This window comes from Takifugu flavidus, chromosome 14, assembly GCF_003711565.1.
Source record: "Takifugu flavidus isolate HTHZ2018 chromosome 14, ASM371156v2, whole genome shotgun sequence".
In the NCBI taxonomy this organism is placed as follows: Eukaryota; Metazoa; Chordata; class Actinopteri; order Tetraodontiformes; family Tetraodontidae; genus Takifugu; species Takifugu flavidus.
The window spans coordinates 4,412,342-4,432,560 of record NC_079533.1 but is presented as its reverse complement, the minus strand read 5'-3'; the positions used below and the strand labels follow the sequence as shown (position 1 = coordinate 4,432,560).

The 20,219-nt window shown below is 45.7% G+C and overlaps 1 protein-coding gene across 2 annotated transcripts; it reads left to right on the top strand.

The window, feature by feature from the left end:
* Positions 1 to 1,786: 1,786 nt before the first annotated feature.
* Positions 1,787 to 10,370, top strand: LOC130538169 (scavenger receptor cysteine-rich domain-containing group B protein). 2 transcript variants are annotated; one of them, XM_057055543.1, is made up of 12 exons: positions 1,787 to 2,131; positions 4,099 to 4,238; positions 4,424 to 4,456; positions 5,066 to 5,104; positions 5,344 to 5,646; positions 5,729 to 5,797; positions 6,626 to 6,940; positions 7,763 to 7,831; positions 8,133 to 8,201; positions 8,320 to 8,634; positions 9,414 to 9,500; positions 9,583 to 10,370. In XM_057055543.1, the coding sequence occupies exons 2-12, from the start codon at positions 4,121 to 4,123 to the stop codon at positions 9,897 to 9,899; spliced, it is 1,734 nt and encodes a 577-aa protein (XP_056911523.1). In that variant the 5' UTR covers positions 1,787 to 2,131; positions 4,099 to 4,120; the 3' UTR covers positions 9,900 to 10,370. The 2 variants fall into 2 exon arrangements, with proteins under 2 accessions (XP_056911523.1, XP_056911522.1); XM_057055542.1 differs by lacking the exon at positions 1,787 to 2,131 and having other exon boundaries at positions 3,380 to 4,238.
* Positions 10,371 to 20,219: the final 9,849 nt, after the last annotated feature.

Genomic DNA, 20,219 nt, shown 5'->3' with positions numbered 1-20,219 from the left:
ACAACCACGCCGAGCACCTGCCGGGCTACTGCAACCTCTGCCGGTTCCTCGTCGACCCTGGACACACATCGCCCTGGACTTCATCACCGGGCTGCCCCAGTCTGTGGGGAACACTGTCATTCTGACCATCACCGACAGATTCAGTAAGATGGCTCACTTTGTGCCCCTGCCTAAGCTGCCGTCGGCAAAGGAGATGGCCCAACTTGTGATCCAGCACGTCTTTCGGCTTCACAGATTACCGGAAAGTGTGGTGTCAGACAGGGGCCCTCAGTTTGCCTCTGCCTTTTGGAAAGAGTTCTGCGGGCATCTGGGAGCCACCACCTGTCTGTCCTCAGGATTCCACCCACAGACCAATGGCCCTCCGGTGTATGGCAACACGGGACCCGGCCACATGGTCGACCTTTCTGGGCTAGGTCGAGTATGCCCACAACTCCCTGACCAGACATTCCCGTCGCCGTTCCATTGTGTTTTTGGATATCAACCCCCTCTGTTCCCGGCTCAAGCAGGCGAAGCGTCTTGTCCCTCTGCAGCAGCTTATGCCCGCCGCTGCAGGCGGATGTGGGCCAGGCTCGGGCCAATCTTCTGAGGGAGGACGGGCGCCCGGTACGAGGCGGCGGCCAACCGGCCCGGAACGGACTCCGGCCCCCAGATACGTGAGTGGGACAACACGTGTGGCTATCTACGCGGGACCTGCCTCTTCGGGGTGAATCCAGGAAATGGCCCCACGGTTCGTGGGACCCCTTGGTCCCGGATTGCCCGGCCCCACCTCCCCCGTTGCTAGTGGATGGGGGCCCAGCATACACCTTCAGTCGCTGTATGCGCTCCAGACCCCATGGCAGGGGTCTCCAATACCTGGTTGACTGGGAGGGTTATGGACCTTAGGAGAGGTCCTGGGTACCAGCACGTCACATCCTGGACAAGGAGCCAATTCGTGACTTCCACGCCAGACACCTGGATCAGCCTTCACGACCCAGGAGAGTAGGTCGTGCCAGACTTCGGAGGGTTGGAGTCGTCAGGGTCGCAGGAATTCTAACCCCCCCCCCCCACCCTTCCCAGGAGGGCGACCCTGGACTTTCCTTGGACGTCGGGGGACGCCCCCTGAGGGGAAGGCTCTGTCACAGCTGCGGGCAATCATGCCCGTGAGCCGCTTCGCCCCACACACGTGTTGTGCATCAGGACTCTAATGAACTCTCATCTTAAACCCCGGAGGCACACCTGCTCTCTGCCAGATCATTATTCGTTCCTGATGACTTTCCAACGTATTCCTGTTTGCCTGCCTGCCCGATCTCGACCTTGCCTGTCCCCGACTATTCTGTTCTGCTTGCTCCCCGGTGAATCCTGTCTGTTGTCTGTTTCTGACAAAGCGGTGTTCAGTCAATCTCGTGTGTCGCATTTGGGTTCTCATGTGGTGCCTGACAGTGTGTTATTTTGCTTTGCTTAAATCTATGACATGAATATTTACCACGGACAATAATTAACTTCATCAATAAAAGATTTGCTATTGAAATCAAACATTTTTGGGTGGAATGTACAATTTAATCTTCATTTGGTCCAACAAAGTAAGAAAAAAATAATCCACACAGACCGGGTTGTTGCACTGATACTTTTACTCATCTTCTTTTCATAAGGGGTATGTTGTTTCCAAGTGAGGCCTGGGAATATGGCTCATGTTTAGGAAATTACACACACAAATATATACACACACACACACACACTCTTCCTCCCTCCCGTGTGTGTAGAGATGAGCAGGACTGCACCTTTCCTAACTGAAAATGGAAGGCTTGGCTTACACTGTCTTTGTCTTTTCCAGCTGCCACTCCTTTTTGTTTAGAGCAGAGAGGGGTACAGGGCATTGGAAGATTAACATACAATGCTGAGGCATCCTCTTTTTACATAACGCCGTACCCAAACAGGCACTTATAGTAAAGCAGGGTTACAGAAATGAAAGACCTTAAAGTGCCGGACGCTCCTACTTCCCTCCATTTCTTCATAAACTTTCGGTGTCACCAGTGGAATTAAGCTCCGTGCTGTCTGAGCACTGAAGATATTTTCCCACTATTCTTTGAACGTTAAAGTATTTTTCGAAATTGTAATTTTTTTGTTATTAGGTGTGAAGATCCCTTTCTATTCGGTACGTATATATTTACCTGTTCATTGAGTCATCAGTTTATATAGTCATTCATAGGCATTCTGGTGCTATTTGGATGAGGCTCTTCAATATTTTCTTTGAATAAATTTGCACTGGCATACTGTAATTGTGAATTAATATATGTTAGTTATTCTGTATAATGTTGATGTAGAAATATTTAAGTTAAAATACCAAAATCTCAAACATGTTAAAATCTGTTAATCCCATTAAATATGTTGTTAAATGGTTCTATTGTTAATGCTTTGGCTACACATTTTAAGATTTTTAAGATGATTTTGTCGGTTTACAGCTGCTTCTTTGAAAAGTTCAAATCTTTCAACTATTTCTCAGCACCGGGAAGTGAGATGGGAGGGGAAGCAGAGCCGATACAAAAGGCAACATTATTCCCCGGCGGATCCCATCATGAATGGAGTATTGAAAAACATAACATTGGGGACTAGATTGTTTTTCATCCCTCATAACGGAGCCATTTGTCCCACAGTTTCCTGTGGTGTGTCAGTCCACTCTGCAAATGAAACATCCCAACGCTATGCTTGTGTTAGAATAACCACCTCCCCACTTGGGTGCAGACTGGCATTCAAGGGGGGGTCTGGCCTTCAGTTTGGGCATCGGATCAGTGATAGTGTCGTTTAGTCTGTATGAAGCACGTTTCCCTGACTGCTGAGTCTTTGTGAGTTAAATCAATCTGTATGCAAAGAGGCTCTAAATCTGGAAACTCCAACATCACCACCACCTTCTCCCCTTGCCTCCTGGAGACAAGAGGCGCCCCTGCAGTGTCATCAGGTGCCTAAGCGTTTTGGACGGTTCTAGTGACAGATTGCAGGAAGCAGCATTTATGCCTGACGATGGGGTCCACAGAAAGCAGAAATGTCTTTTTGTTGCCCCCTGGTCCTGGAATGTTCACTATCTCTAAGGGGCACTATCAAGTTCTCCCCTCATCAGTCCCAAATACACATTCCAGGGTAAGGTCAGGGGGAATTCTGTATCGGAGAACAGACAAACAGCCAAAGACCAAGCCAGCAACCTAATGGAAAAAGCATATTCATGATATATTTCTTTTCTGAAAATGAAAATGAAAATTATACATGTATCTTCATAATGATATCTTTAATAAGTTTATCTTCACACTGAGTGTAGTGGCCACTTTACTAACACTGAACAGTGTAATAATAAGAATAAGTGACTGTCTGAAGGAAATTCCCTCAGTTATCATGTCAAAACCACACACGATCTTGTCAGTGACACCATGCTTTCAACACCTGGGAAAAAAAGGAAAACTCATTCACAAAGTTTTCCTTCCAAAAAAGGAATTCCAACAATAAAGGTCTATGTCTAAATAAGCCTGTGCTGATCAGCTTTATAGCTTGATCTAATTAATTTGTTTTTACACATTCTTGTAAATGTCACATCCCCCAAATGACATTTTTACAGTTTTGTTATGGTTTTATTATGATTTGATAAAAAAAAAATTTGCTGTAGTATTTTTTTAATTTAAGCAGTAGTTTTGCATTCAACAATACACTGGAGGCCTGCGTAATCATTTAGACACTGTTCACATGTTATCTCAAATAAAAATGCAGTCATTAACATTTATTTTGATTTCAATCATTTACAGATGCCATTACTCAAGTCATATTTGAGTGACTAATTTTATTGTAGCAAAAACATGTATGTCTGGTGACTGCATGCAAAATAAAGCTGTCGTGAAAGGCTAAAATTAGATCTGCCATTCTGATGTGCACACAGAGGTGCTGTGCAAAGGATTAGTTGGAACTCAGACTCCCATCAATAACTACTGCACCACATTAACAACAGCTGAAGGCTCAGACAGACAAACCAATCCAGTAGTATAATCAGGTTGCTCTGGATCAGGACAAATAACTAGTGTTTTTTTGGTTTTTCCTTTTTATCTCCTAGAATCTAGTTTTAGACTCTTGTATGTATTGCAGACAGAGGCTGATCCAGGCAGACATGCGTTTTCAACGTTTGCTGGAGAGCGAGTGCAAGTGGTGGAACCCAGCCCTGTGCATACTGGTGTCCTTGCTGGGATCACTGGTGTTGGTGGTTGTCAGTGTGCTGCTGCGACAAGGTGAGTCCAAAGCGAGAGCTGCTCCTGCCACAGTTATGTGGGAGGTGGAAACAAAGCACTATTGTAATGTATTTGATAGTAGTTTTTATGTGTTTGCTTTATTTGTCATTATTAAAAGCATTGTACTGTACATAAAATGTCAGGATAAATGTTCGCCACCAATATTATTTATGCTTCTCTTCCAGGAGACATGAAACTAAGCAGGCGATCTGTTATGGGTAGGTAATAACAAATTGAATCCTTCTTCTGACAATAGGAACTATTTACTCCAAGCATAAAACAGGTAACAGGTGACATCCTTACAAGATGTATTACCAGGCCTGAAGCAAAGTTTAAGGTATATTCGTGAGGACTGTGACCCACATCAGAGGTGAAAAAATCCCTTGTGTCTTTGTTAGCTGTTGAAACCAGAGACTCTGGTGTAAGATTAAGAAACGTAGGAAAATATGTGCTGGACAAAATGTCGACAAGCCATCATTCTTAATACAGGAAATATTCAACATTTTCATAGTGAAACTGTCTGGTAAAATAGTTTTACAGGGTCACATTTATCTCTAATTAAATAAAACATGACGACCCCCTTGTGGTCCAAACCTAGATCAATAGATCAGTGTAATGTACAGATGTACTATTTCAACTGTATCTCATATACAGATTCGGAACAGGCCTCCTATTGTGATGTCAATCTGTCTCGTGTTACAGGAAAATAGATGTAGTCAATATAGACCCATGTATGGGAGTATGGGAAGCGAAAAGACTCCTTTCAGCAAATAATTTTTTCCCCCTTTCTTTACTATCTCTTTACATCTTCCTCCTTTCTGCTCCAGACAGTGGCTTTCCAACCTCTGCAATGGCACAGTACCCAGGTAAACACAAACACAACAATGTGACTGACATGAAAACCAGTCTGAATGACAGGTAGATCAGGGCCTGGGGGCTTTTAAAATAAGATTGCATTTAAAGCTCTACGTCGATCTATGTTTACTGGCTGTGTGATCTCTCATCTCTCATCTGCCTGATTTCGAAACATCAGTGTGCACAATAACCTCCTTACATCTGCACCACAAATATTTCTGACTCAAAGTGTCTGGTTGTCTCTCCTAAGTGCAACTGGTGAATGGGCGTAATCGGTGTGAGGGAAGGGTAGAGTTGCTCTACAATGGCTCGTGGGGAACAGTATGCGACGACGACTGGGACATGGTGGATGCTAACGTGGTGTGTCAGCAGCTGGACTGCGGTGTAGCTGTGGCGATAGGCAGCAGCTCTCACTTTGGGCAAGGCTTTGGGTTTATCCTTCTGGATAATGTCAACTGCAAAGGAAATGAGACTGAGCTGAGTCAGTGCCACAGCCTTGGCTGGAATGTTCACAACTGCTACCACTATGAAGATGTGGGGGTCACCTGTAAAGGTCAGGTTTTTCCTCTTACCTTCACATTGGTTCTATAATTCAAACCAAACCACACACGGTTCTTTTTCTTCGCTCTTACTAGAACCGACATTGGCTGGTGGGAGAGGGTTAGAGGTCCAAACCAAACCATCTCAAGATAAGTCTGGTTTACGTAAGTTTTGCCCTCTTTATTTTACTTTTCATGAAAGGCTCTGAAAATTTGACACCAGACCCAGAATCTAGTAGCAAACCACTAGTGTAATATTGATTTATACACCATTGTCATGTTGGCCTTTCCAGTGTATAGATAATACAACAAGTTTGTTTCTTTGAAAACAAAATTGTGTAATTGTGTTAATATCGAATGAAATTCAAAATGGTTGCTATACTGTGTCACATATTATGACATGGCTAATATATCAGCCTTAAGTACATTACATATATTGAAACATTTTGCATAGTCAAAACATGTTCTGCCTTTGTAAATTCTCTAAATGCCATGACTGTGTTGACGTCCGCCTGTTTATACATCTCTGGATTGTCCATGTGAGCAAAGAGTAATTCAAAATGAATATTATAGAATAGATCAAAAGTACACATATATAGAGTGCATTAAAGGACCATCAGCTGAATAATACCACTGTTAAAACCCTTAAGTGCTAAAGGAGAAATACAAAATGACTTCGAGAATTTTTAGTTTTGGAAAATCAGATGTTTTTCCTCTTGTTGGGACAATAGTTATTGGGTTTATAGCTGTCTTGGGTCTTTTCAGATTATTTCCCAGATCTGCCTTTGTTGAGGCCCCTTTTTCTCAGGTCTGAACTAACCCACACACTTTCCCTTTCTCTCCATGTTTCTGTCTATTGTCTGGTAAATTCCCGAAGGTATGGATTCCTTTTGTAAACCTCAAGAAACATAAACATAGAACTTCATCAGACTGTGAATATTTCTGTTTCAAAGTATAGGTTCTAGAAATATCTCACTTTCCCTCTTGGTTCAGATGACGGCTCTGTTCGCCTGATGAATGGACAGAATGCCTGTCAAGGCCGGGTGGAGATCTACTACCAGGGAAACTGGGGAACGGTGTGTGATGATGATTGGGTCTTCAACAATGCCCAGGTGGTGTGTCAACAGATAGGCTGTGGTAATGCTGTCTACGCACATAGCAACTCCTACTTTGGCTACGGAACTGGTCTGGTTCTGCTGGATAATGTCAACTGCCATGGAACTGAACAGGACCTGACGAAATGCAAAAGCCTGGGCTGGGGAAAGCACAATTGTGGGCACCACGAGGATGCTGGAGTCACCTGCACTGGTACACAAGAATATAAGTTTCATTAAGCCATGACTATAACAAATAGTCAAACACATATTACAAGCATAAATACATATTCTAGAGCCAGAGAAATCCAGCTAACATCAGTATACAGTATAACTATCAATATTAATATCTCTGTGCGAGAATGTTTTAACAGAATTAAAAGAGTTTCCCTGTGATGAGCATTTTTCTCTAATATGGCATCTGTATGGCTGCCAATTTGAAAAAGATCAGCAACTGAAACATAAAGAACATCAGTTTGGGGCTTATGTAATGTTATGTATGTAGTTAATAGCAATTCACTTCTCTTAGGCTCTTAAATATTCTTTTAAAGTTGACATAAAGGGTTAGAAGGGGCATTCTCAACTATAATATTGCATAGATTGTATACATTCTATGCAATAAGAATGCAATAAGAAATCCTCAGTTGTGGAAATGTAATAGTAATTAAGTCAATTGTGACATCACATAATGGACATTGGTGCTAAGAAAATGTATGAAATGGCTGCAGATATTCATAGATACAATATATATTGCTGTAATAACTGATTCATGCAGATGCAAATTAAATGTCTATTAAATTGTTAAATTTGAATTCTTTAAACATGTTGATAGGGTGTTTAAAATATTTTAATACATAAAGGAATGTATTTGTTATAGGGCTCATGTCAGAGGCAAAGTAACAAATAAAAAAAAAGTCAAATGTTAATATTATAGTCATATTTTTGTCAATATGTGTTAGAAGTTAAATGAAGAGTTAAGGCTGTATTTGCTGCAATGGCTTAAAAACTGATTAATTTCCTCTTCTGCATTCTTCAGGATCTTCCACTTCTCCTCCACCGATGACAGAAATGCAGAAAGGACTCTGGGGGACATATAATACTCAAGGTAGTTCGATAGAGCAGCCAGACTGTGTTTACATGTCAGGAAGTGAGGACAAACTGGCTAATATTCCTTAGCTTACATGTTGGCTCTGCTGGGTTTCTCCATATGAGGAAAAAGAAATATGCACTTCTGCCAATAAGCAACAGGGAGGGCCATTTCTACCCCTTTGATCCCACTCTGCCCTAAGAGGTGGCGGTGCAGAAACCTAACCTGTATTTTATGTAACATGATACCTTATACCTTCATCAGAACGTGAGATGGTCTTGATCGTAATATTTTCTTACATATTAAATCTTCTCTTCAGCGACAGATGAAGTTCCTTTCACTAAGTCACCAATTACATCCAATGTTGTCACCATGGCTCTGACAAAAGGTGATAAAATACTTTCTAAACACACAAAATGTATCTATCTGTGCCATTTTGTAATTGTGACCCATTTGCTTATATTCTATTGCTCCCTAACTGTGTTGTTATGTTTATCTTTGTCCAGCCAAACCAGCCGTTCGTTTGATGAACGGCAACAGTAGCTGCTCAGGTCGAGTAGAGATCCTCTACAAAACTGTTTGGGGAACAGTGTGTGATGATGACTGGGACATGTACAATGCCGATGTAGTGTGCAGGCAGGTTGGTTGTGGTCCGGCTAGTGCAGCCAAGACTCAGGCCTACTTTGGCTACGGTTCCGGTCCGATCTTGTTGGACAATGTGGAATGCGGTGGCCATGAACCCGGGCTGTCAGAATGTTTCCACCTGGGCTGGGGTCAACACAACTGCGGCCATCATGAAGATGCCGGAGTTATCTGTGAATGTAAGACCTGCCTAGATGTGAGATGGGGTTAAACAGGATTTCATTAGGCTTAAATGCGTGACATACACGATGATGAGCATAGGCAAATGTTGAAATAATTGGTTCCACTAAAAGCGCGAGAGCATGAAAAATACAATGCATTCATCAAGACACATCAGGATCACAGCATGCCTACAAGCCAAATACCATTTTTGTACAAAAGCCCTACCAGTTGAAGTCCAGTGATGCTGCGATTCTCCAGGCCCATGTCCCTTGACCTTCAAGGGAAGTAGCCCTGCGGTTCTGTACCCGATCTCAAATCGGAATTAAATATTGAACCCATCCGCACCTTCCTTCAGAACCACAGTTGATTCTCTTACCGGAATCATAGTCCATAACCTGACACCTCATTAAGCAGTGCCACTCTCAAATAACTGTTGAAGTTGGATCCTTGGCAGTTCTTGGGATTGAGTTTGACGCTAAAATAAATTATATAATAAAAATAAAATAATTCTAATAGACATTGCCTGACGCACATTTTAAACATTTGTCTCCAGGACTTCTTCCTTAAGTAAGTTTATCAAACAAGACATTATCATTAATAGCCTTTAGAGATAGGCACACAACAGAACGTTCCAGTGACTGCAAAATGAGCCACCAAGAGGCTTCCTAGGGTATATTGATCACAAGTGCTGCCAAGGAAAGCATGCTATTTCTCTGGTCACCTGATACTTCCTGAGTATTCCTAGAACACAAAGGCATCACCAGGTTTTCTTGCTTCTTTTCTATGTTGCTCTTAGCTTTTGCAAACCACTTTATGGTTGGACGTGACTTCAAAGTAACCGAGAAGACACTCACAAGCAGCACCACCACAGAGCCCTCTGCAGGTGAAAAAAAAAGAATACATAAGATAGTATCAAAGCACCACAGTTTTCCACTAAACTGAATTTTCTCCTATATTTTTCAAAGGAATGGTCAAACTGGTGGGTGGTCAGCACCAGTGTGAGGGCCGTGTTGAGCTGTATTCAGATTCTGGGTGGGGCACGGTATGCGACGATGCATGGGATCTCCCTGACGCCCAGGTCGTGTGTCACCAGTTGGGCTGTGGAGATGCAATAGTGGCTCGTGGAGAAGCTTTTTTTGGGCCTGGCACAGGAACCATCCTGCTGGACAATCTCAAGTGTACCGGTGCGGAGGCCTCTCTGCAGGAGTGCTCCCATATATCCTGGAATGTGCACAACTGTGATCACTCTGAAGATGCGGGTGTCTCCTGCTCGCTGTCTTGATTCCAGCAGTATACTCAGAGCTCTGCCATGAGTCAGACGTGTGTGGACCAATCTCAAACTTGTCTATATGATGTACATAACAGCTTTCATGTTATTAAAGGGACACTTCAACCCCAACTGCATACAGGTAACTCAAATGACAGTATATGATTAAATATTTAATATGCATATTAAGCACTTTATAAATAAGTATATAGCATTAAAAATATTGTATGAATTTGTCTTTTCTTTTTGCCCCAACATTTATTAGTTTCTGCACAAGTGATTCACTAATAATGTAATATCTTAGCGACATTTTTTTGTTAATTAAAGAAAATGTTAGCAATAACTACATGTCAAGGTTGTTGATATTACTCATAATGGAATGATCTGTTGCCTCTGTAGATCCCTCAAATAATTAAATTTAATTAATCATTTAAATGTGTAAAAATACATGTTCTTGTTTTTCAATAAATACAGCCCTTTGTCACAGCTGCCAGAGTGAACTGAAATTATATATAAAGACTTTTGCATTTAAGTTTTGAAGGTTCTGATCCATTAATCGGGCAGAACATGAAGCTCTTCATCAAATGCTACAAGCTACACAATCTTAATGAGTTTCACTGTCAGTTTACACTTTTAATTTATTTACAATAAAACCTGTCATGGGGTTACCCAATCAAAGATCTTTTGAAATAAAGTTCAATATGTATAATAGCTTGCAAGAAATCAGATTAAAATTTCCTGGTGTTTGCAGCCAAATAATCACAAAGCACTTAGTTTTCAATTTCTGGGTAGCACTTTTGAGAAACAATATTTTGGAGTTATATTTAAATTTAAACTGTATGTTTAAGAATCAACCATTGTGGAATGCATAAAGGATTAAGTTATCTCAATTACACATAAAAATGTTTGACTCCTTTTATTTAACAGATTTTGATATTTTGGTCTTTACCTGATGTAAAGGGCCATCAATTTTATTTAGTTTTTTATTGGAGGTCTTGTAAATCTTTAAGGTCAGATCATGTGACATATTTAGGGTCAGTGGGATTTATCAGTAGTACTTTAAAATATTTTTCGTTAGTTCACCAAAGGCTACAGAACAATTAGTGGGATTGGATAATTACAGTGAAGGAGCTCACTAAAGAAAAAAAAGCTTGGAAGTTATTTATGAAACATGGTATGCAATAACTTCTCTAAAATTAAGAACAAGGAATTCATAATCACCCCTCCTGGGCTACCACCTTATCGTGGTGGAGGGGTTTGCTTGTCCCAATGATCCTAAGAGCTATGTTATCTGGGGCTTTATACCCCTGATATGGTCACCCATGGCAAACAGGTCCCTAGAGGGATCAGACAAAGTATAGCCCAGGACCCCCTTATGACGAACAATATTATTGGTTCCAAGTTTCCCTTGCCCGGATGCGGGTCAAGGGCCCCCTCCTGGAGCCAGACCCCCTTCCCGTGGGTTCACTACCTGCAGGAGAGGCCAAGGGGGTCAGCTGCATTGTGTGTTGGGTGGCGGCCACGGGGGACATTGAGTCCGAGTGGACCATGTTCCGTGCCTCCATTGTTGAGGTGGCTGACCAGTGCTGTGGCCACAAGGTGGTTGTGTCGTGGAATTTTTAGCCGTTTGGAGAAGAAAAACTATTAATCTAAGTTACTGCGTAGGAGATGGTTTTAATCCAGTCAGTCGGTCAGGATACACACACGGAAGCATGCGGAGAGTTCTCTGCTCAATGTATACAGTTCTGATCTTATATAGTTGAAGGCCCGCCCCTGAGGTGCAGACGTCTTCACAGCATGTGTTTGCTGCATACACAGGACACAGGACGCCAACACAGTAGGTGTGCACTGTATGCACCTCAGGAGTTTGGTGCCTTCACAGCGGGTGTTCCGGCTGGCACAAGAAGTTGAATGCCTGAGGATGTCCCCCCCTCAGTCCTTTGACGCTGGTCTTCCTTCAACCTTTGTTTCCATGTAAATGAATGAGGAACCAAATGGATTCCGTCTGCTCTCCCAGTCTCCATCACACCCTTCCTTTTGTTCTCAATTTACATTTCACAATAAAATACCATTTCAATTTCCTCCTTTTGTATACAATTTACATTCCACAATCAAATTCCATTTCAATTCCCCCCTTTTGATCCTACTTGGATCAACCTGATTTTGACAGTAAACTTGAAATACATCAGTAACTTAGTTCATCTTTATAATCCTCTTCCAGTCCACATTCAGATGAATTGTAAAGTCTGGTTTCTTGAGTGGTGCTAGGGAGAAGATGAGTAGTACTGCTGTGATTGATATCACACCCAGGACGCACAGGAATTTCCTCTCAGGATCAGGTCGGTCCGTCGCCTGGGATGCAAAGGCTTTCCTTGGAGGCTCCTCTTGTTCTTTCGTTGGTGGCTTGGTACGCCACTTGGAGCAGCAGGGACGCTAGTTTCACTCCCTACTGACTGGCTCCTTCGGCTCTGGCACCTTCTTGCAGTGGGACGCGTGGATCCACGTTGCTCTCTCGGCTACTTCTGTCTGAGTCACCAGCAGAATTTGGAATGGGCCTTGCCACCGTTTCTGGTTCCACCTGGTCCTCCGGAAGTCTTTGATCACCACGTAGTCCCCTGGATGTAATGGATGGAGCTGTTGGTCCGCTGGAGACGGCAGTGCTGCTTTCACTCGTGCCCGGATTTCTGAAAGAGACTTAGTGAGATTTCTACAATAGGTTAGTACAGAGCTCTCGCATAGTGTCGTGTCTGGGAGGGTCGCCTGTGGAGGGGTGATGCCTACGTTCGGGATTCCTGCAAAGAGAATTTCAAAGGGACTCAGGTTAGCTCTTCCTCTCTTGCGCATTCTCATATACATTAATGCCAGGGGCAAAACCTTAGGCCATGGGAGGCCCGTCTCTTCGCAGCACTTTGCCATTTTTGCCTTCAGGGATCCGTTTTCTCTTTCCACAGCTCCACCACTTTGGGGATGATAGGCACAGTGTCTTTTGATATTTATTCCAAGATAAACTGAGATTTGCGTTAGGGCCTCGTTTACGAAGTGCGCCCCGTTTGTCGCTCGAGAGTTTTGCAGGGATTCCCCACCTAGGAATTATTTCTGCCAGCAGTGCTCTTGCTACTGAGTTTGCATCTGCTCTGGATGTTGGGATTGCTTCTACCCATTTGGACCACATATCTACAAAAACCAGACAGAATTTTTACCTTCTGCTGGGTGTAACTCTATAAAGTCCATCATTACATGCTCAAACGGTCGGGTTGGTGGAGGATGAGCTGCTTGTGCTGAATTTGATGTTGGTCTTCCGGGGTTGTGTGTAGCACATACTACGCAGGCTTTACAAAATTTCTCAGCCACTGGGTGAACCCTTTTGTGAACCAATGCTCTGACATAATTTCCAGCATCCCCCCTTTTGACGCATGGTCGAGACCATGCGTCAACTTGGCGTAGTGATGGAAAAGAGCCGAGGGCAAGCATGGTTTGCCATTAGGGCCCATCCAGCCGTGTTGAGTATGGACTGCCCCCACCTGGCGCCAGAGCTGCTTATCCTTCTGTGTGGCAAGTGACTGGATGGCAGACAGAGAGGAGGGAACCGTTACCGCACAGAGAGTGGACGGTGTGCTTGGCAGGGCAGCAGCTGTTTTTTGCTGCTTCATCTGCACGAGCGTTACCTGCAGATATAGGGTCAGAGAGATTAGTGAGCGGTGCATTTACAGATTGCGACCTGTGAGGGGAGAAGGACAGCGTCCAAAAGAGCCCCACCGCCACGAGCCGATGATCAAGATGGGAGCGCCGTCAGACTTGAGGAAGCCCCTGTGCTTCCACAATGCTCCAAAGTCATGAACTACACCAAAGGCGTACCTAGAATCAGTGAAGATGGTAACTGACTGGTTGGCTGCGAGGTGGCAAGCTCTGGTAAGGGCCACCAATTCAGCGGCTTGAGCTGAGTAGTTGGATGGTAATGATGCAGATTCAACAGTGCCGCGGAGTCACAGACTGCGTAACCGGCTTTGCACCGGCCCGGCCTGTGTCCGCATCCCGGGATGCTGACCCATCGACAAAAAGAACAAGATCAGGATTGATAAGAGGTTGATCCATGAGGTCAGGACGTGGGGAACAAGACCCGAGAGTTCTGCCATGCAATCATGAGGGTCGCCCTCCTCCGGGTGTGGGAGGAGGGTGGCTGGATTCAAGACATTGCACACTTTTGACTGTGACATTAGGCAGACCCAGGAGGTGAGTGTGATACCTGATGTACCTAGCTGCTGATAGGTGGGACGTGCGTTGCTCATGTAGGATCGCAGTGACCATGTGAGGGACAAGAAGAGTGAGAGGGGAGTATCCCACTAGGTCTCTGGAGGCCACTACAGCCTTTTCTGCTGCTGCTATGGCCCGAAGACAGTGGGGAAGAGCCGCTGCCACTGGGTCGAGTTTGCAAGAGAAATAAGCGACCGGACGTAGAGCCCCACCATGCTCCTGCAAGAGAACAGACGTCATGCACCCGTGACGTTCGTCAACAGTTTGAATGAATTGACGCTCTGGATCAGGGAGACCGAGCGTCGGTGGTGACTGTAGGGCAAGCTTGAGGTCTGTAAAGGCGGCCTCGGTCTCCACCGTCCATTGGATCCTGGTGCTCATCGAAAGGGAGCGTGACAGAGCGTTCAGTGGCTTCACCCGTTCTGAGAAGTTTGGGACGAAAGCTCTGCAATAAGAACACAAACCAATGAATGACAGGAGTTCCTTCACCGTGACCGGGCGAGGGGCCCGCTGGATGGCTTGAATATGTTTGTCTGAGAGGGCCTTTCCATCCTTGCTTATTCTGTGGCCCAGAAACGTCACTTCTGTTTGTACATATTGCATCTTGGACTGTGAGACTTTGTGGCCTTCTGTGGCTAAGTGTTGGAGCAGCGTGATTGTGTCCTCAGTGCACTGTGATTTAGTGGGTGCACAAAGAAGCAGGTCATCAACGTATTGCAACAGTGCTGAACCTGGTTGCAGCTGGAGAGAGGCGAGGGAGGCTCCTAAGCATTGATTGTAGATGGTGGGAGATTCACAGTAACCTTGTGGCATCCGTGTGAACGTGTATCCTTTGCCTCTGAACTGGAAGGCGAACCAGAACTGAGAGTCGGGGTGGACTGGAACACTGAAAAAGGCGTTAGATAAATCAATGACAGAAAAACCATGTAGCGTCAGGAGGAACAGTGGATAGGATGGTGTAAGGGTTCGGGACTAGGGGTGCACGTGGTTGGACTGCGGCGTTGACGGCCGTGAGGTCCTGGACAAATCGCCACTCTTCTGGAGCAGGCGGTGGCCGGTACTTCTTGACTGGAAGTATCGGTGAATTTACTGGAGAATTTGGACATGGGACAATGACTCCTGCTGCAAGAAGTGAGTCAAATACTGGCTGTATGCCTTCTATTGCCTCCTTCTCAGGGGGTACTGGGCTCGCCTTGGCCTGTACCCGGACTTTGGGGTGACGATTAGCGGCTCACAATTCTTAATCAATCCAACATCGTATTTGTGGGCCGCCCACACATGGTCAGGCACCATTGGAAATTCAGTTTTCTGTGAGGACGGAGCGTGTGAGAGGAGTGAGAGACAGTCCTGTACCACGATAACTGTGGGCGTTGCCGGGACCTTGTTTAAATGTGACATGGAGTGAACTTGAAGTGATGGAGAGTATTGGACATATGGGTCGGATGTGTCTTCCCAATCAGTGGCGAGGCGACACAGCTTAACCCAGGTCCGAGTCCTTCCAACAGTCTTCTGGCCCTTTTGCCAGGGAGATGTGGGGAGTACTGGACGGAACATCAAACAGTTGACAGACACACACACAGACAAGTTGACAGTCACATGCAGACAAGTTGACAGACGCAGCGCAGCGCATGGGATCCCAGTACATAGTATCAGTGGTTAGCTGGACTGAGGCTTGTGCGTAGAAACGCTCCTCATAATTTGTGTCCTGGTTTGGTGCGACATGGGCAGTACAGTGCACTGCATCATCTGTTTGCAGATGTGCAGCAGGGCCCACTCTGCCTTTTGCCCATTGTAGTAGCACGCTTGACTCTGAATGGGGCCCCCAAATGTAAATCCATTTAAATTCCGGGGTTACAGGAGTAGCTAACATAGTAATAGATGAGGGGGATGGACGCTCAAGCTCTAATCCCTCTGGGGTTGATACTAAATTTATTCCCAGAGCTAAAATAAGGTCACGGCCTAGCAGGTTTATTGGACATGTCGCAGATATCAGAAATGCATGTTTAAACGTGTGGTTTTCAAATTTACACTGGAGAGGAATGGAGAACGTTTCTCTGACATACACTCCACTTGCTCCCAGTGAGTACAGAGATCTGCCACTCATGCGAGTGTTGGAGAGAGATTTGACTTGTATCACAGAATAGGTGGCTCCCGTGTCCACCACAAAACAAAGCTTAGTTTCTTGCACGGTTATCTCTACTGTAGGCAATTTGTTTATAATTTGATCAGAAATATGAGCATATTGCATGAATAGGCTAGTCACGTTCGCGTGCGGATATTCTCGTGGTGGTGTGTTGTGATACTGTGCCTGAATTGTGGTTGGATGCTCCTCAGCCGGCTCCACCTCTCTTTCTAGTCAGTCCAATTGTTGCCATGGTTCTGAATGGAATTGGTGCTCTGAGTGTCCCCGTCCTCTGCCCTGCGGGTACCCTCTGCCACGCCCTCTTCCTCTCCTCCGGAGGCAGTCTCGTGACCAGTGTCCATTCCGACCACAGTAGAAGCAGGCGTCTGAGTCTTCCTGCCCCTGGTATGGTGGTTGCTGTCGTGGTGCGGTGGGCCTCGAGATGGGGCACTTGGAGGGCCTCCTCCGTTGTGTCGTCTGGCGCCGTCTGTGGAGGATACTTGAGGAGAGCCAGTTGTTTCTGCTGCAGGGCTCTCTTTGTATGCTTGTCCTCTTCTTCCGTAGCGGTCCTTCTTTCCTGCTGTCGTTTGTACTGGTGATCAGCATGCTTTACCACCACGGAGAGTCGCGTATCAGCATCACTCCATCCGATGCATGAGTCCTTAACCAGCTGACTCAGTGGGTGTTGGAGGCCTTGAAGGAATTGTTGTTTCAGGGGTTTCATACGGGGTGACTTCTTGGCCTGGATAAGGGTCAGGCTTGGTCATGCCACTGTGATCGTCGAACACTATCATGAGACGTTGGACGTAGTCTCGTGGTCCCTCATCCTTTGCCTGAACACACGCAGAAACCTTGGAGAGATCACATGTGTTTTAAAAAGTCTTCGGTTACCTTGGTGATCAGGCGGGTGGTGAAGTCCCTATAGGCTATGTCATGAGGGTCATCGTCTGCTCCAGATGACGCCCAGTTGATTGTTGCAGGCTGCCAGTGCCCGCTGAAGATGCTTTTTACAGCTGCGAACTGTGTGGGTGAGCAGATCTTCATCATTATTCTGGCCATCTCAGAGGATGTGGGGACATAGTCTCGAAAGAAGTCAGTCAGAGCTTTTGCCATTGTCGCTCCTCCTTTCTCCGGACGAGGGAGGTGTTTTGCAGCTTCCACGATGTCTGCTTCTGTCCAGGGCCTGTACACATACATTGGGTTGCCCTGAGGGCCTCCCACTTGAACCATTGGCATTGTCAAGGCAGGTACCAAGGGCCTGTGGTCCCGTCTCTCTCGTCCCCCTGGTGGCTATAGGGGAATGATGTTCTTGGGCTCACCCCACAGGCCGCCCCTGTGGTTGTTGGGTGGAGTCCTTCTGGCGGGTGAAGGTCATCTGGGATGGGTAGAGGCAGAAGAGGCGAGCTCGGGCCCGTTGGGGTGTAGGAGGCCGCGAGGGGGCAGTCAGGCTGGGTGGTAGTTGATAAGGCGGGGGCGGGTAGGTTTCAAGAGAGGCGGATGGCCCGGCGTCGGATTTCCAGCTGTCCTGCAGAGACGGAAAAGGGGGAGAAGAGGGGGGAGAAGAGGGGGAAGGGGGAGGTTTCTGCTCGGGCTTGGCTACCTTAACTGTCCCTACTTTTAATTGTGTCATTGCCTTCTGACATTGCTTTCTCTCGCGGTTATCACATTCTGTTTCCCAACATTTCAACTTTTCTTCCATATCTATCATCACGTGTAATTCTTTTGCTGATATTTTCTTTCTGCTCATCATTTCATTCCTTTTCTTATTTAAATTGTCCCTCAGGGTGGACATTGTCGCGCACTTAACGATCCTCCCTCTGAAAACCCATACTGTTCACACCACAACCCGACATATGCACAACTTTCCGGCCCGTACTTCTTAGTCATTATGTCCATTACTGGAGACAGTCGGTCTCCAGCACCACGTTCGACTCTTACCTTACTCTGCAAGGTTCCCATGGTAACCTGATCCTGTTTTATTGCAACCTGATCTTATTTTTTTTATTTTTTTTTTAAAAATTCACAGGGCTTCCCTTTAACAACCTGGTTTTGCCTTTTCTTGCTCACAGGATTTACGTTTTGATACCTGGTCTTGCCTTTTTTTTTTCTTGCTCACAGGATTTACACTTTGATACCTGGTCTTGCCTCTTTTCTGGCTCACAGGATTACACTATTACCTGGTCTTGCCTCAATGATCTCACAGGACTTAATTTCGTAACCTGATCTTATTTCTAATAAATTCACAGGGCTTAATTTTGTAACCTGATCTTATTTCTAATAAATTCACAGGACTTCATTTGATGTTTACTTATATTTGTAACCTGATCTCGTCTCAAAGGGCTCACAGGATTTTCGTATTTATTTAAGCTGTTTAGCGGCGCTCGCCGGTTAGCAGAGTAAGGTTAGCGTCTATCCTACGCAGTAATTCGTTCCAAATATTAAGATAAATACATCTTACCAATTTAAATTCAGCCGTGGAATTCGAGGAATCCTGTGACCGTCGATCGGGGAACCGACTGGGTCCTCCTCCGTAAGATTGCGGGGTTTGAGGATGAATCGCCTTTGGTGGATTCAGGTGCCAGCCCCTCAGTCGGGTCCCGACGGACGTACCCAGGATCCCTTCTGACACCAAGTTGTCGTGGAATTTTTAGCCGTTTGGAGAAGAAAAACTATTAATCTAGTTACTGCGTAGGAGATGGTTTTAATCCAGTCAGTCGGTCAGGATACACACACGGAAGCATGCGGAGAGATCTCTGCTCAATGTATACAGTTCTGATCTTATATAGTTGAAGGCCCGCCCCTGAGGTGCAGACGTCTTCACAGCATGTGTTTGCTGCATACACAGGACACAGGACGCCACACAGTAGGTGTGCACTGTATGCACCTCAGGAGTTTGGTGCCTTCACAGCGGGTGTTCCGGCTGGCACAAGAAGTTGAATGCCTGAGGATGTCCCCCCCTCAGTCCTTTGACGCTGGTCTTCCTTCAACCTTTTTTTCCATGTAAATGAATGAGGAACCAAATGGATTTCTCTGCTCTCCCAGTCTCCATCACACCCTTCCTTTTGTTCTCAATTTACATTTCACAATAAAATACCATTTCAATTTCCTCCTTTTGTATACAATTTACATTCCACAATCAAATTCCATTTCAGTTGGTACCTGTTGTGGTGTCAATGCCCGAACCCTCTGGTGGACACCACCGGTGAGGGATGCCGTCAGGCTGCAGAAGGAGTCGTATCGGGCTTTACTGGCCTGGGACTCCTGAGGCAGCAGATAGGTACCGGCAGGCCAAACAGAGTGCAGCTAAGGCGGTTGCTGAGGCAAAGACCCGGGCATGGGAAGAGTTTGGTGAGGCCATGGAGAATGACTTCCGGACGGCTTCGAAAAGGTTCTGGACCACCATCCGGCATCTGAGGAAGGGGAAGCAGTGCACTGTCAACACTGTGTATAGTGGCGATGGTGTGCTGCTGACCTCAACTCGGGATGTTGTGGATTGATGGAAGGAATACTTCGAAGACCTCCTTAATACCACCAATGCACCTTCCAGTGAGGAAGCAGGGCCTGGGAACCTGGGGACAGGCTCTCGTATCTCTGGGGCTGAAGATGCCAAGGTAGTCAAAAAACTCCTCAGTGGCAGGGCTTGGGGGTGGATGAGATCCGCCCGGAGTTCCTTAAGGCTCTGGATGTTGTAGGGCTGTCGTGGTTGACACGACTCTTTAACTCTTCAAGTGGACATTGGGGGTGGTACCGCTGGATTGGCAGACTGGGGTGGTAGTCCCCCTTTTTAAGAAGGGGGAGTGGAGGGTGTGTTCCAACTATAGGGGGATCACACTCCTCAGCCTCCCTGGTAAGGTCTGTTGAGGGGTACTGGAGAGGAGGGTCTGCTGGATAGTCGAGGAGCAATGTGGTTTTCGTCCTGGGCGTGGAACGGTGGACCAGCTCTACACCCTCAGCAGGGTTTT